Below are 14,359 nucleotides of genomic sequence, written 5' to 3' on the forward strand. Positions count from 1 at the left end.
CCGCCCGGATTTGCCGCATTTATTAGATGCAACAGTCCCAGGACTTTACCCGGCTCTTCACGATTACCCTGGTGTGATGGCAATCAGGAAATAAGGAGTTAATGGCAGCCCATGGCTGCCACTAAGCCCTAGGTTAGTGATGGCAGGCGTCTATGAGACACGCCCCATTACTAATCTGTAAGTGAAAGTAAATAAACACAAACACCCAAAAAATCCTTTATTAGACAGAAATAAGACAAAAAAGCACCCTGTTTCACCACTTTATTAAACCACCAAACACACCTCCAGATCCGATGTAATCCACACGAGGTCCCACGCCGCTTCTAGCACTGCTACATCTGTCACTCACAGTGAGCAACATAGAACATGACTGCCTGCTGTGAGCTCCACGCAGCAACTGAAGTGAGTCGCGCTATTAGCAGTGACGTCACTTAGGTTAGCCGCAGCCACAGCTGGAGTCCTCCACGTGTGGCAGCAAATCACCCGAGTGACTGAAGTGAGCCGCACAATCAGCGGTGCCGTCACTCAGGTGATTTCTGGTCACAGCTGGAGTCCTCCACATGTGACTGCAAATCAGGCTGCGACTGAAGTGAGCTGAAGGTGGATGGCTCACCTGAGTGACGTCACACCTGATAGCGTGACTCACTTCAGTTGCTGCATGGAGCTCACAGCAGGCAGTCAAGTTCTATGGCGCTCACTGTGAGCATCAGATGTAGCAGTGCTGGAAGCGCCGTGGGACCTTGTGTGGATTACATCGGACCTGGAGGGCTGTTTGGGGGGTTAATAAAGTGGTGAAAGAGGGTGCTTTTTGTCTTTTATTTCAAATAAAGCATATTTTGGGTGTTTGTGCTTATTTACTTTCACTAACAGATTAGTGATGGGGAGTGTCTCATAGACGCCTGTCATCACTAAGCTAGGGCTTAGTAGCAGCTGTGGGCTGTTATTAACTCCTTATTACCCCGATTGCCACTGCACCAGGGCAAAGGGATGAGCCGGGCCCAGCGCCAGAATTGGCGTATCTTATGGATACGCCACTTCTGGGGCAGCTGTGGGCTGCTATTATTAGGCTGGAAAGGGCCAAATAACAATGGCCCTTCCCACCCTAATAATATCAGCCCCCAGTTGTCTGCTGTACCTTGGCTGGTTTTAGATATATGGGGGGGGACCCCACGTCATTTAAAAAAACCCTAAAAAATCAAATAATTTAAAAAAAGCGTGAGATCTCCTCAGTTTTTCATAACCAGCCAAGGTACAGCAGAGAGCTCAGAGTTGTAGCCTGTAGCTGCTGCTGTTCTTGTGCTGGATATGAAAAATAGGGGACCCCACATCATTTTTTAACCCCCAAAGAATTAAAAAACACAGCTGGCCAAGCTAGCTATTCCTCTATCGAGCTATTCTGTTATTTCTATCTATTTGATTTGTTCTTTCTTATTATCTATTTTATATGTTCTTTCTTTCTATCTATTCTATATGTTCTTTCTATCTGTTCTTTCTATATTTTTCTATCTATCTATTCTAGCTATCTATCCTATCCTATCATATTTTTTCTTCTCCTTTTAAAAACGTATTAACAAAAACAGATGCGTTTTTTTTTTTGTCAAATGCAGTGTTTTCAGTTGTTAAAGTCTGCCAGAGGGTGCAATTTTGTTGTCAAACCAAAAATGCAGCGTGCACATATACCCTTATGCATGTTTTTTGGGTTTTTTTCAAGCAATTAGGACCTGTGCAGTTTTAAGATTTGTGGAAATTGAAATTTTGGGGGAAAATTCAGCAAAGCTAAAGAATTAGATATTCAAAAGATTTGCTTATTTGTAGTGAGTACTAATCAAAAGATGAGGATGTTCACTTGTCATAGATGGTTAACAAAGTGTTTAGTTTCCATGGGAATATGTAAAATTTTGTCTTTTTTATTCCCATCTGAAGAGTAATCTTAAAATGCAGTAGGCAGTCAGGCTTTACAAAAATGATATATTTTAATCATGTTGAAGCGTTTCCCCACAGGTTATAGCCGACATCGGCAAATTAAGTATGTAAATTTAATTAAGCCAATTCTTTTCTGTAGAGAGGATTGATGACCTATATTTAATTTGTTGTTTTCTCCCTTGCTTTGACACATAATTTTTTTCTGATTAGTCGATATGTTTCATTTTAATATGTCAAGTCTACCAGACACTTTCAGAAATTAGAAGCGATGTGAGATTATGACAAAGAAAATACTTGTATTGATTGTTAAGTCATACAGTAATACAATGACATTCTGGGAGGCATAAACTGTGCTAGATAATTAAATCGCTGCCCGTGTCGCACAAAGTCCTTAAACCCCCGTCACACGTACTTACCTGCTGACCGACGTCGCTGTGGGCGGCGAACATCCACTTCCTGAAGGGGGTGGGACGTTCATCGTCATAGCGACTTCACACAGCCGCCGGCCAATAGAAGCGAAGGGGCGGAGATGAGCAGGACGTAAACATCCCGCCCACCTTCTTCCTTCAGCATTGCCGGCGGCCGCAGGTAAGCTGCAGTTCATCGTTCCCGGGGTGTCACACGGCGCGATGTGTGCTACCCCGGGTACGATGAACAACCGGCGCTAAGAAAAATAAACTATTTTTTAAAAATAAACGACGTGTAAACGATACATGCTTTGTAACCGATTTGCGATCGTTCTGAGATGCTCGTAGGTGTCACACGAAACGACATCGCAAACGATGCCGGATGTGCGTCACGAAAACTGTGACCCCCGACGACATATCGCATGATAGATCGTCTCGTGTGATGCCCGCATTAGTCACTTAGGCCAAATTGTTATGGTTAGATGATTGGATTTGAGCATCTCTAAAAATGGCAGTTCTTGTAAGGGTGTACCCAAAAGGTATCAGTTAGTACCAATGAAAAAGGTCCAAAGAAGATAACATTGCTTAACCAGCCACAAAGTCATTGATGTCCAAGGCTCAGTTATGCAGATTGGGAGCAAGGGCCAAGTCAAATCCTACATAAGTTTCTGTTGCACAAATTGTTGAAAGGTTTAACCCCTCAACAACTTATGGCGCACTGTTCTTGTCATATAGCAGCTTGCGAACCCGAATCTTTCCTGGCAGTTGATGGCCATCATCTGCTTCCAACATACGTAGGTGGAGCGAACGTCTGCCCATGACTGTTAACCTGTTAAGTGGCGCTGTCAATCTGTGACAGCAGCATTTAATGTGCACCAGCAGGGGGGTATGACATTCTAACCCTTTATCATCACTCCCGCTACATGATCGTGGGAAGAAAATGTGTTGCCCTGACAGCCAGAGGTCTGCTGAAGACACCTGTGTTTGTCATCATGGTACTCCTTTCAAAAGACTTGATTTCCGCTATATACAGCAATACTGTGGCATTCCTGTACATAGCACAAGCGATCAGATGATCGCAGGTTCAAGTCCCCTAAGAGGACTAACAAATAGTGGAAAAAGTAAAAAAGTGTTACAAAATTGGTAAAAAAAAATTTAAAAGTTCAAATCACCCACCCATTTACCCCATTAAAAATTACGAAAGAAAAAAATATACACATTTGATATCTCAGCTTTTGTAAAAGTCCAATCTATCAAAATGTGTATGTGTCTAGCATTTGTATTGTACCAGATCTGTTCAGCTTCATGTTGCCCATATTACAGACCTTGTGTGATGTGCTAGATGTTCTCCATGACACAGGGGTCTGCAGTGTTTATCTCAGCCAGGCTCGTGTTGGTGGCTGTTAGCTCAGATCTCATGTTAGTCACCTTCCAGCTTGAGACTGGATGGACTGGGAAGAAGAGAGACAGAGCAGCATGATGAGTAGAGCGCACACGCAGGTTGCTGTGCGCAGCACTGACTCCTTCGCTGAAGGAATGCACAGCACTGCAAGAGACACAGCTTTACAGACAGACGGAGGTGTTATGTCTCCTGCTGTGCTGCACGTTCCTTCAGTAGAAGAGTCAATGCCGTGCACAGCTCCCAGTGTGTGCGCTCTACTCACCATGGTGCTCTGTCTCCTTTCTCCCCAGTTCATCCAGTCTGCGAGCCAGAAGGTGACTAACTTAAGATCTGAGCTAACAGCCACCAACAGGAGCCTGGCTGAGCTGAACAATGCAGACTCCTGTGTCATGGAGAACATACATTACATCACACAAGGTCTGTAATATGGGCAACATGAAGCTGAGCAGATCTGGTACAATATAAATGCCAAACAACTAGTCTAATGGTTTGCTGCTAAGAACACAGCAGCAGGATTAGGTTCACTTGCTGTAACAAATGGTGTAATACTGACAGTCTGACTGTATCCAATCACTGACGCTGGTGCAAAGGGGTGGGCGGGTGAAGGGGTGAATATTCAGTAGGCATTTACATACACTTGACTAGCAGGCTTGCAACTGTAAAATTTCCAGGGCTTGCAGTAACACAATGGAGCAATGTACAGGAATAAAAGCTACATATCCTGAAAGAGCTGCCCAAACCCTATTCTAGAATACTGTTAGTATGGTAAACAAAAATGACCTGACAGATTCCCTTTAAGTCCTCTTCAAAGATCCAATCAGATTGTACTCAATTAATTTTCAATTTGTACTGTACCCCTGGCATATTAATCTGAAATACAGAAGTATTGTATTATGTTGCCAATCAAAATTTAACATATTCAAGTCTTAGTGATAAAAAAAATTAATAACGTGTATACAAACGAAATCAAAAGTAAAAAAAACAAACACTTTTTAATTATTTATTCTGTAAAATATGTAGAAAACATACATAATTGATGTTGCTTCAACTGCAGTGACCAAACTATAAAACCAGCACAATAATTATCCTGCACAGTGAATGTTGTAAAAGAAAAGAAATTGCCAGAATAAAAGATAAGGAATAAGCTCCACATATCAAAATGGTGTTAGTGAACACTATATATCAATGATAAATCCCGCATAAATCTACATCCACATAGGAGTAAAAAAGGAAAGCGATGACACTTGGAATGCAGACAAAACATTATCTCAATAAATAAATGCTGTAAAAGCAGATGCCAAGCACAGGCAGAAATGCTTGTTTTTTTATATACTATGTTCCACCCCACCCCACCAAATATTAGAGAAATTCAGCACATTAGAGATCCTCCAATATAGTCCCATTGAAAAATTGAACTTTCTCTAATAAAAAATAGAAGACCTCATAAGGCCACACTGTTGAAAAACATGAATGTTATAGCTTTTGTAAATCCCTAACTGGTTAAATACAATACAGAGTTGTAGTATAGACTGTAAAACATTGCTAAATGGAGACAAATTAGCTTTTTATAGATATAGGTGTGATACCCCCTGTACATTTTTTGAGAGAGGATATATTAATAAGTTGTACATGGTTCATACTGAAATAGGTTGTGGACGGAGGGCTTTAACAGTTTATGGCCGGGGTTACCCTGACGTATAGCATCCGATGATTTTCTCATATGAGAATCAGATCACAGGTGTGGAGAAGATGGAGATATTAATTTCTCCATCTTCTCCATTGCGTATATCAGATTGCACTTGGATGACATCTGAGGGTAGTCCAATGTTTCAACGCAGGGGCGGAAAGATTGCGGTCACAGGGGTCGCCATCTGTTGGCCTGGGGGCTAAGGAGACCCAAGGACCGCTATGGGGCCACTGTGGGCCCCCCGCCAAGGTTCACACTTTCAAGATGTCAATACAATTGAAAGCAATGATGAGAGAGTGAGTGGAGCGCTGCCTCTCTCATCATTCTCCCGCTGTGTCTGCTGCGGCACTCTACTGCGCACCTGCTGTGCTGAGATATGCAGAGCGGCAGAACAGTGGACACCCTGAGAAGACCGGAGCAGTGGGGAAACGAGGAGAAGTGAGTATATTTATTTAATCACGGTGGCCAGAGGACTATGGGGCTGCATTAAACAATATGGGGGCTGTATGCTACTATATGGAGGAATATGGGGTGCATTATAATATATGGAGGACTATGAGGAGTGTATTATAATATATGGAGGAATATGGGGAATGTATTATAATATATAGAGGACTATGGGGGTGCATCATAATATATGGAGGAATATGGGGAGTGTATTATAATATGCAAGGCTATGGGGAGTGTATTATAATATGCAAGACTATGGGGTGAGTATTATAATATATGGAGAACTATGGAGTTGCATTATAATATATGGAGGACTATGAGGAGTGTATTATAATATATGGAGGACTATGGGGAGTGTTTTATAATACATGGAGGACTATCTGGGTGCATCATCATATATGTAGGACTATCAGATGCATTATAATATCGGATATTATATCGGGATATTGGAGTATGGAAAAGCTGGGTGTTGAGGGAAAGAGCCAAGTGTCAGAGTAATTATCCTGTACCCTGAGTGGGCGGGGATGGGGGGGGGCCCAGGTCCAAATTCTGCACCAGGGCCCATTTAACTCTAGTTGCGCCAATATTCACACGCACCCATAGATTTGTATGGGTGCATGTGATCTGATTTATGGAGGCACTCGCAGATCTGCACTATCACATAGTATAACACAGGTCTGAGTGCTACCTGATAAAACGTTGGATAGTACTTGTCCTTGTTATAAGCTCGAGTCAGCGAGCCTTAAAGAGAATAAAAAATGAAAGTAGTTGTCAGGAAGAAGCATTATATGGCTAGACAGATAAATTGGCCATCCACGGACAGCTTAAGTTTCAAAAAATCGTGTAAAAAAACACGTATAGGAGACTAATTCAGATTAAAATATCAAATTTTATTTAAATAACCAATAGGGTAAATTCATTATACATACATGCAAGTATGAGGTAAGTGGATTCTATATTCACCCACCCATCAATAAACCACCAAGGACAGCTTAAGTTTGCCAGAGCAAATTCTTTAAGCTAATTGCAATAATGAAACGTTGTCACCAAATTTTCAGGTCATCAAATTTCTCCAATTGTGTTTTTATTAAACAATCCAATCATTAATGGCAACAGTCAGTGACCGGTGTTATTGGCAAGTAACATATTTGCCATTCTTTCTTTGTATGTTACCAAAATTGTGTTTATGGACTTGTGAGATGGTATTTACATTGTTTGTGTCTCATTTCTTAATGCATATGCTTTTTGGTTTGCATTACACTTTGTATTTGTTTTTTAATTAAGATTTTAGTGAAAGCAATGCTGCGGAAGCGGTCATTTGGAAATCCATTTGAATGCGCCAGACGGGAAGAAAGGTCCATGTCTGCCCCAGGAAACCTTTTAATGTAAGTTAGCTACGGGGTGCCAATGTGATAGGACTCATTTTTATTTGTCATCCAATGGGAAGATAAATAGGATTGCTAGTGCTGACTAATCATTCATTTAATTATTACTATTAATTAGACTAATTGACTACTATTGTTGTCACAGGGCAATAGTAGCTATTACTCTAGTTACATGAGTCTCCGTAATTCTACCAAAGAAGTACTTTTCTACCCAATTGTCATCCCACAATCCATCGTGACCACTGGTATTTGCTGGTCAACTCATTTCGAATAGCTTGTTTAGCCATTAAAAATTTGTGGGGAAAACCGCTTATAGTGTTCTTAAATTATGTACAATAAAAAAATATATTGTGGTAGCCAGAAAAATTGATGTAAATACTTTTTTTCGGGGGGGGGGGGGATAAAATTATTTACATCAATGTTCTAAAGTTCGAAAACAAAACAAAAGTCATCATACTCGCTTTTCCGATCACCTGACACGGTTCTTATTCTTCCTGGTTTCCCACCGGTCTCTGTGCTTCTTGTTCCAGCAATGAGACAATACGTCCCTGCAGTAGGAAATACAAGGGACTAGTTGGGGACTGGGAAATATCAGAGCTGGATCGGCCAGGATTTGGAAAAGTGACTTTGATGACTTTTTGGTATTTTTTAACATTTTAACTGTCTTTTAACCAGGTATTAATGCCAGGACACCCCCTTTAATAAAAGCTGTCATAAATACTGTTTTTTTTACAAAAAGTCTTTGAGTTTTCATATGTAGTATCACCCTTTTTGTTGCAAATCCTAAATTCTACATATTGTTGCAGTATAAGAAAATGACATACAGTATATCAATGCAGTTTTTATCTTGCAGAAACCCTAAGTATGTACACAACAGAGTTTTTTTAGGTGCTTAAAAACTACAAGTTTTCAAGTGGAACAGTATGTAAGAGTTTTTGAAGTGTTTGAAAGTGCATTTTTCCATAAGTGTTCCATCAGGAGCCAATTAAAGAAGTCACATACAGTTTGTTTTTTCTCATAATTTTTTTTCAAAACCCAAAATGCTAAAAAAATGCTCAAAAGATTGAATATATCAACAGCAAGGTGGTTTGATAATAGAAATGAATAACAAAGGATCTCCAAGCAATTTTTTCAAACTTTTTGGGTTTTTTTTCCAAAACTAAAAAAAAATCTCAGTGTGTTTATACCCTAATGTTTTATCTAAATACAATATTCTTTTTTAGTGAAAACACATTTCACATTTTTTAAATAACTATAATGAAAGGTCCTGCCTATAATATTTAACTATAGGCTTTACAGAAAGGAGAATGTGGAATACTAACCAAATCATCTTACATGATTGTAACTTTTACATCTTAAGCCCCCAACACACGCTTCAATATATCTCACAATCCGTCGTTGGGGTCAAGTTGTAAGTGACGCATGTCACGAACCACCGGGAGGGGTCACTCAGAAATCCCCCGCGCTGGCTACCAGTACGTCACAATCGGGGGGTAACAAGTGGGGGTCACCCCTCCTTTATACCTCCCGACCGACAGACAGAGCACGTGACGCGCTCTCTAGCGCCCCTCTTATAGTCAGGCCAATTATGGAATTGCCCGACAATAAGCAAGGAGGCCGCTATACTACTTATGCCGATTATTGAAGGGTCCCCGGTGAGAGTAGGGTATATATTCCCCCGACCTCCGCGGGCGGAATATATAAAACCTCCCCGAATCTCACTGGCCTCCCCACAATAATCCTTGGCACAAACTCGCTGCCACCAACCGCTTCACGGTAACTATTAGCCGAACACACAGACGTGGGATTCAAGATCGAGATAACAGAACAGCCCAAGATTAATTATATAGTTTAATCAGCCTAAAGCACACTAGAAACTACAATATATACAATAGGGAATCTACAGAATATACATATGTCAGAGTACAGTTACAAGCAAAGCATGGGTTACAAACAGGCATACACAGTTCCAGCAGTTACCTTGTGCGTCTGGCCACAGGGGGGCGCTGTAGGCCAGGTTTCTAGGATCCTTCCCACAGATGTTTCCTACACGTGACCCCCAGCGAAAGAACGCTGGAAAATGGCCGAAGTAGGGTTATCAACCTGGGCAAATCCAGGTCCCCTCCTACCTTCGTGACCTCAGAGGGAGCACTGCTCCACCCCTGGCTTGAGTTATGGACAATATCCCAACATGGAATATGGGCCATAACTTTGCCTGGGAGCGTCGTAGGCGGACGCCAACGCTCTCATTGTGACAGCTATGAATTTAGCTACAGAACGAGAGGACTCATGACTTGCCTACTAGTTCCCCATTGGCTGATATCACGCCTGGGGTATTTCCCCAGGTCCTGCTCCCATAAAAAGGGTGTGCCAGCATCGTCCGCATGCGGAGACACCATCTTTATGGTTGCCATATTTATCGGAAATATGGCTTGCGAGATATGAACCATTTTTTACTGGAGTCGTTCTGTCTGGGTACTTCCATGCTTGCTAATTAGATAGCAGCTCCTACCACAGGGTCACGGCAGGGAGTCATCCTGTGTCCATTGTTCCCACATCACCTAATCTCCATATCACAGGAGATGGCCATGGGATGTGACACCTTCACAGATGCTGGACATCTGAGAACAAGAAGGGAGGGGGCACTGCCATGGAGTGATGAGAGCGATTATGACTGGAAGTCATAATTCATCTTCATATCCCAGGGTTTGCCTCACACCTCCCCCCTTTTGAGGGCGCTAGGGGGCAGCACACTCCGGTGTTCCCCCGTGCGCCCGTCCGCGACCTCTCCTTGTCGGGACAGCCCGTCTGCGTTACCGTGGTCCCGGCCCCTTTTGTGGCGAATGGTGAAGTTGTATTGCTGGAGCGCAAGGCTCCATCGCAACAATCGCCCATTCGTCCCAGAGACGGTGTGCAACCAGCTGAGGGGATTGTGGTCCGTCTCCACGATGAAGTGGCGCCCGTATAGATAGGGTTGCAGACGCTGCAGGGCCCACACTATGGCCAGGCACTCCTTTTCCATCGTGGAATAGGCCACTTCCCGTGGTAACAGCTTCCTGCTCAGGTACAAGACTGGGTGCTCTTGGCTCGCAGAGTCCACCTGGCTGAGCACCGCACCGAGGCCGAAGTCACTGGCGTCGGTCTGTGCTACAAACGGCCGCGTGAAGTCGGCTGCCTGTAGCACGGGCGGGCTGGACAGGGCGTCCTTTAGGGCCCGGAAGGCTGTCTCGCAGTCCATTGTCCAATCGACTGCAGAGGGCAGCTTCTTCTTGGTGAGGTCCGTCAAGGGCTTTGCCAGGCTACTATAGCATGGAACAAACCTCCTATAGTACCCAGCGGTCCCCAAGAAGGACATCACCTGCTTCTTGGTCCTGGGGGTGGGCCAGGATGCGATGGCTTCCACTTTCTCAGGCTCGGGCTTCAGTGTTCTCCCGCCTACCCGGTGACCGAGGTACTGGACCTCGCTCATGGCCAGCTGACACTTTCCCGGCTTGATGGTCAAACCTGCCTGGTGGATCCGCCTGAGCACCTGTGCTAGATGCTCTAGGTGATCTTCCCAGGTGGGACTGAAGACGGCAATGTCATCCAGGTACGCGGCCGCGTACCCTTCAAGTCCCTTGAGCAGGGTGTTGACCATCCGCTGGAAAGTGGCAGGGGCATTCCTCATCCCGAATGGCATCACCGTGGACTCGTACAGTCCAAATGGGGTAATAAAGGCAGAGCGTTCCCTGGCCTTGCGAGTCAGGGGGATCTGCCAATATCCCCGGCTCAGATCCATGATGGTCAGGTACTGAGCCCCGGCCAACTGATCGAGTAGGTCATCGATGCGTGGCATTGGGTACGCATCGGCGACCGTGACAGCATTGAGCCCCCTGTAGTCCACGCAGAACCGAGTGGTTCGGTCCTTCTTAGGGACGAGGACTACAGGCGAGGCCCAAGCGCTGTTGGATGCCTGGATCACCCCCAGCTTCAGCATCTCGTCAATCTCCTGGCGCATGTGTTGCTGCACCTCCAGGGAGACCCGATATGCTGAACGCCGGATCGGGGGATGATCCCCAGTGTCCACGTGATGGACAGCCAAGTTAGTCCTTCCGGGCTGGTTGGTAAGCAACCCCCGGAAGGGGTGTAGGGTGGCCCACAGCTGGGACCGTTGGTCCTCCAAGAGCTGGTGGCCAACCTCCACATCCTCAATGGATCCGCCTGCCCTAACCTGGGCTAGCATATCCAAGAGGGTCTCCGCTTCTCCCTCCTCGGGCAGGTTGCACACGGGGAGCGCACATGCCTCCCGCTCATGATGTGCCTTCATCATGTTCACATGGAAGGGCTTCCGCCTTCCACGGGCAGGGTCCAGGGTGACCAGGTACGTCACAGGGTTGAGCTGCTGGTACACGAGGTATGGGCCTTCCCAGGCTGCCTGAAGCTTGTCCTGTGGTACGGGGACCAGTACCCACACCTTTTGACCCACTTGGTAGGTCCTCTCACAAGCGTTCTGGTCGTACCAACGCTTCTGATCAGCCTGGGCTTGAGCCATATTGTCGTGTACCAGTTGCGTCAAGGCCTGCATTTTGTCCCGGAAGCGCATGACATACTCGATAACCGACACTCCAGGGGTGGCCAAATCCCCTTCCCAAGCCTCTTTCACCAGAGCCAGGGGGCCCCGCACACGTCGCCCGTACAGGAGCTCAAACGGTGAGAATCCTGTTGAGGCCTGTGGAACCTCCCGGTAAGCAAATAACAGGTGTGGGAGATACCGCTCCCAGTCACGCCCATGGGAGTCGACCAACATCTTAAGCATCTGCTTTAAGGTGCCATTAAACCGCTCGCACAGGCCATTAGTCTGTGGATGGTACGGGCTGGCCACCAGATGTCGCACCTGGACTTGCTTACAGAGGGCCTCCATCAGCTGGGACATGAATTGGGTCCCCCGGTCAGTGAGCATTTCCTGGGGAAAACCCACTCGGGAGAAAATCTCCAGCAATGCGGTGGCCACCTTGTCAGCCCGAATGGACGACAAGGCCACTGCTTCTGGGTACCGGGTGGCATAGTCCACTACCGTCAGTATGAAGCGTTTCCCGGAGCTGCTGGGGATGGCCAGCGGGCCGACCAGATCCACAGCCACCCTCCTGAAAGGCTCATCGATGATTGGCAGAGATACTAGTGGGGCTTTGGGGTGTGGCCCCGCCTTCCCCACTCTCTGACAGGTTTCACACGAACGGCAGTAGGCAGCCACATCGGCCCCCATTTTTGGCCAGTAGAAATGCTGGTTTAACCTGGCCTTGGTCTTAGCGATCCCTAGGTGTCCGGCCATCGGAATCTCATGTGCGATCCGCAACAACTCCGTCCGGAACGGATAGGGTACCACCAACTGTCGGTCCCTGGGCCACGCCTCCGGTGAACCCTGCTGGACCGTGGCCCGGTACAGCCGTCCTTGGTCCCAGACCACTCGCTCCGGGTCCGAGTCCGAGGGAGGCTGTGCCGCCTGCTCCTTAAGAGCTTTCAGGCTGTCGTCAGCTTCTAACGCTGCCTGAAACCCCTGACTAGATGTGGCCAGAATCGACGAGACTGTCACATCTTCAGTCAGTACCCCGGGACCTGTGTCCTGGCCTCCACCTGACTCGGCTGCCACTTGGTCAGAAGGGGAAGAGCTATCGGACCTCCGGGAGGCCCCTTGGCTTCCAGCACTCCCACTGCGGGTGACAGCGGCCACAGCCGCTGCGACCGTGGGTCGTGCCTGCTCCTCCTCCGTTCCTGACCAAGTCGCCGGTTCAGGCAGACCTACCTGGCTTCCTGACACCCCGGTTGTGGGGGAACCATGCACCGAGATCTTACCTGGGAGCACTTCCGCTCCTGGACCGGCCCCAATCTCACCTGCCTGTTCCCCTCCTGCAGCAACAGAACCCCGCTGTGAAATCTCTGGGGACCCCACATTTGCTGTGGTAGCCCCCACCCCACACACTGGTCCTCCCCCTGCAGCACCCTGCTCTCTGCTTATCCCTGCAGAGGGCAACAGATCCCAGCTCACTGGCTGGTTACTTGTAGAGGCATTGTCACACCTTTCTCTGACCCCCTCCCCTGTCACAGCTGCAGCTGAGTGTGTGTCTATGGTGTCTATGCAAGCAGAAATATCAGAGTTCACTCCCTCCTCCCTTACATCATTCATAGATAACACATTAACATTGTTAGGAGTCATGTCAGTACGGGCTGAAGGTTCAGCCCTTGGGGGGGGCCCAAACTGGGAGGTTATCTGCCCCAAATCTGTCCCAAGTAGCACGTTTGCAGGGATCCGATCAGTTACCCCCACCTCCCTCACCCCTCGCCCTGCGCCCCAGTCCACATAAATGTCAGCAACAGGCAGCGCCGGGTCAATGCCTCCAATCCCGGAGACAGCGAGGGTTTTTCCCGGGATCAAGTCTTGGGGGGACACCATGTCAGGCCGCACCAGAGTCACCTCCGAGGCGCTGTCTCGCAGTCCTATGGTCACAGACCGGCCGACGGTGACAGGTTGGAAGCTGTCCAGGGACCTACCACCACCCCCACCCACACAATACACCTTGGGCGGCCCTTGGGACGGGGACGGAGCCGGGGCCTTGGGACGCTGAGGGCACATGGCCTTGAAGTGTCCAGGTAAGTTGCACTGGTGGCACCGTCTTGGTTCTGCCACGGGCCTGGAGAGGGGAGTTGAGGGGGACACCCCCTGCAGTCTAGGGGCAGGTGGGGCAGTCGCAGAGTTCATCTTACCCCCTCTCCAGGTGCTGCTGGTGGCTGCTCTCCTGGCCTCAGGAGCCCGATTGTTGGTGTAGTCATCGGCCAGGGCAGCTGTAGCCGTGGACCCCTTTGGCTTCTGGTCTCGGATGAACTGGCGGAGATCCTCAGGGCAGTTCCACAAGAGTTGCTCCGTGATGAACAAGTCCAGGATCTCCGGTCCGGTGGAAAGCTGCAGGCCTTGGGTCCAATGGTCGGCAGCTCGGGCAAGTGCCCGCCGGTGGTCAGCCCAGGAGTCCTTTGGTCCCTTTTGCAGGGTCCGGAACGTCTTGCGGTAGGACTCTGGAGTGAGGTTGTACTGTTGGATCAGGGCCCGCTTGATGGTGTCGTAGCCCTGATCTGC

At 47.3% G+C, this 14,359-nt stretch overlaps 1 protein-coding gene across 4 annotated transcripts in view; it reads left to right on the forward strand.

Moving 5' to 3' along the window:
- CAMKK1 (calcium/calmodulin dependent protein kinase kinase 1) overlaps window positions 1–14,359 on the forward strand; it is a 445,750-nt gene that overhangs the window by 403,271 nt on the left and 28,120 nt on the right. For 3 of the 4 annotated variants that reach the window (XM_075336377.1, XM_075336378.1, XM_075336379.1), the window contains one exon: window positions 7,154–7,254. In XM_075336377.1, coding sequence (XP_075192492.1) covers window positions 7,154–7,254 — 101 coding nt within the window. Of the gene's footprint in view, window positions 1–7,153; window positions 7,259–14,359 lie in introns of those variants that run through there. The other variant, XM_075336380.1, reaches the window with a different exon arrangement.

Source organism: Anomaloglossus baeobatrachus, chromosome 2 (genome assembly GCF_048569485.1).
Source record: "Anomaloglossus baeobatrachus isolate aAnoBae1 chromosome 2, aAnoBae1.hap1, whole genome shotgun sequence".
In the NCBI taxonomy this organism is placed as follows: Eukaryota; Metazoa; Chordata; class Amphibia; order Anura; family Aromobatidae; genus Anomaloglossus; species Anomaloglossus baeobatrachus.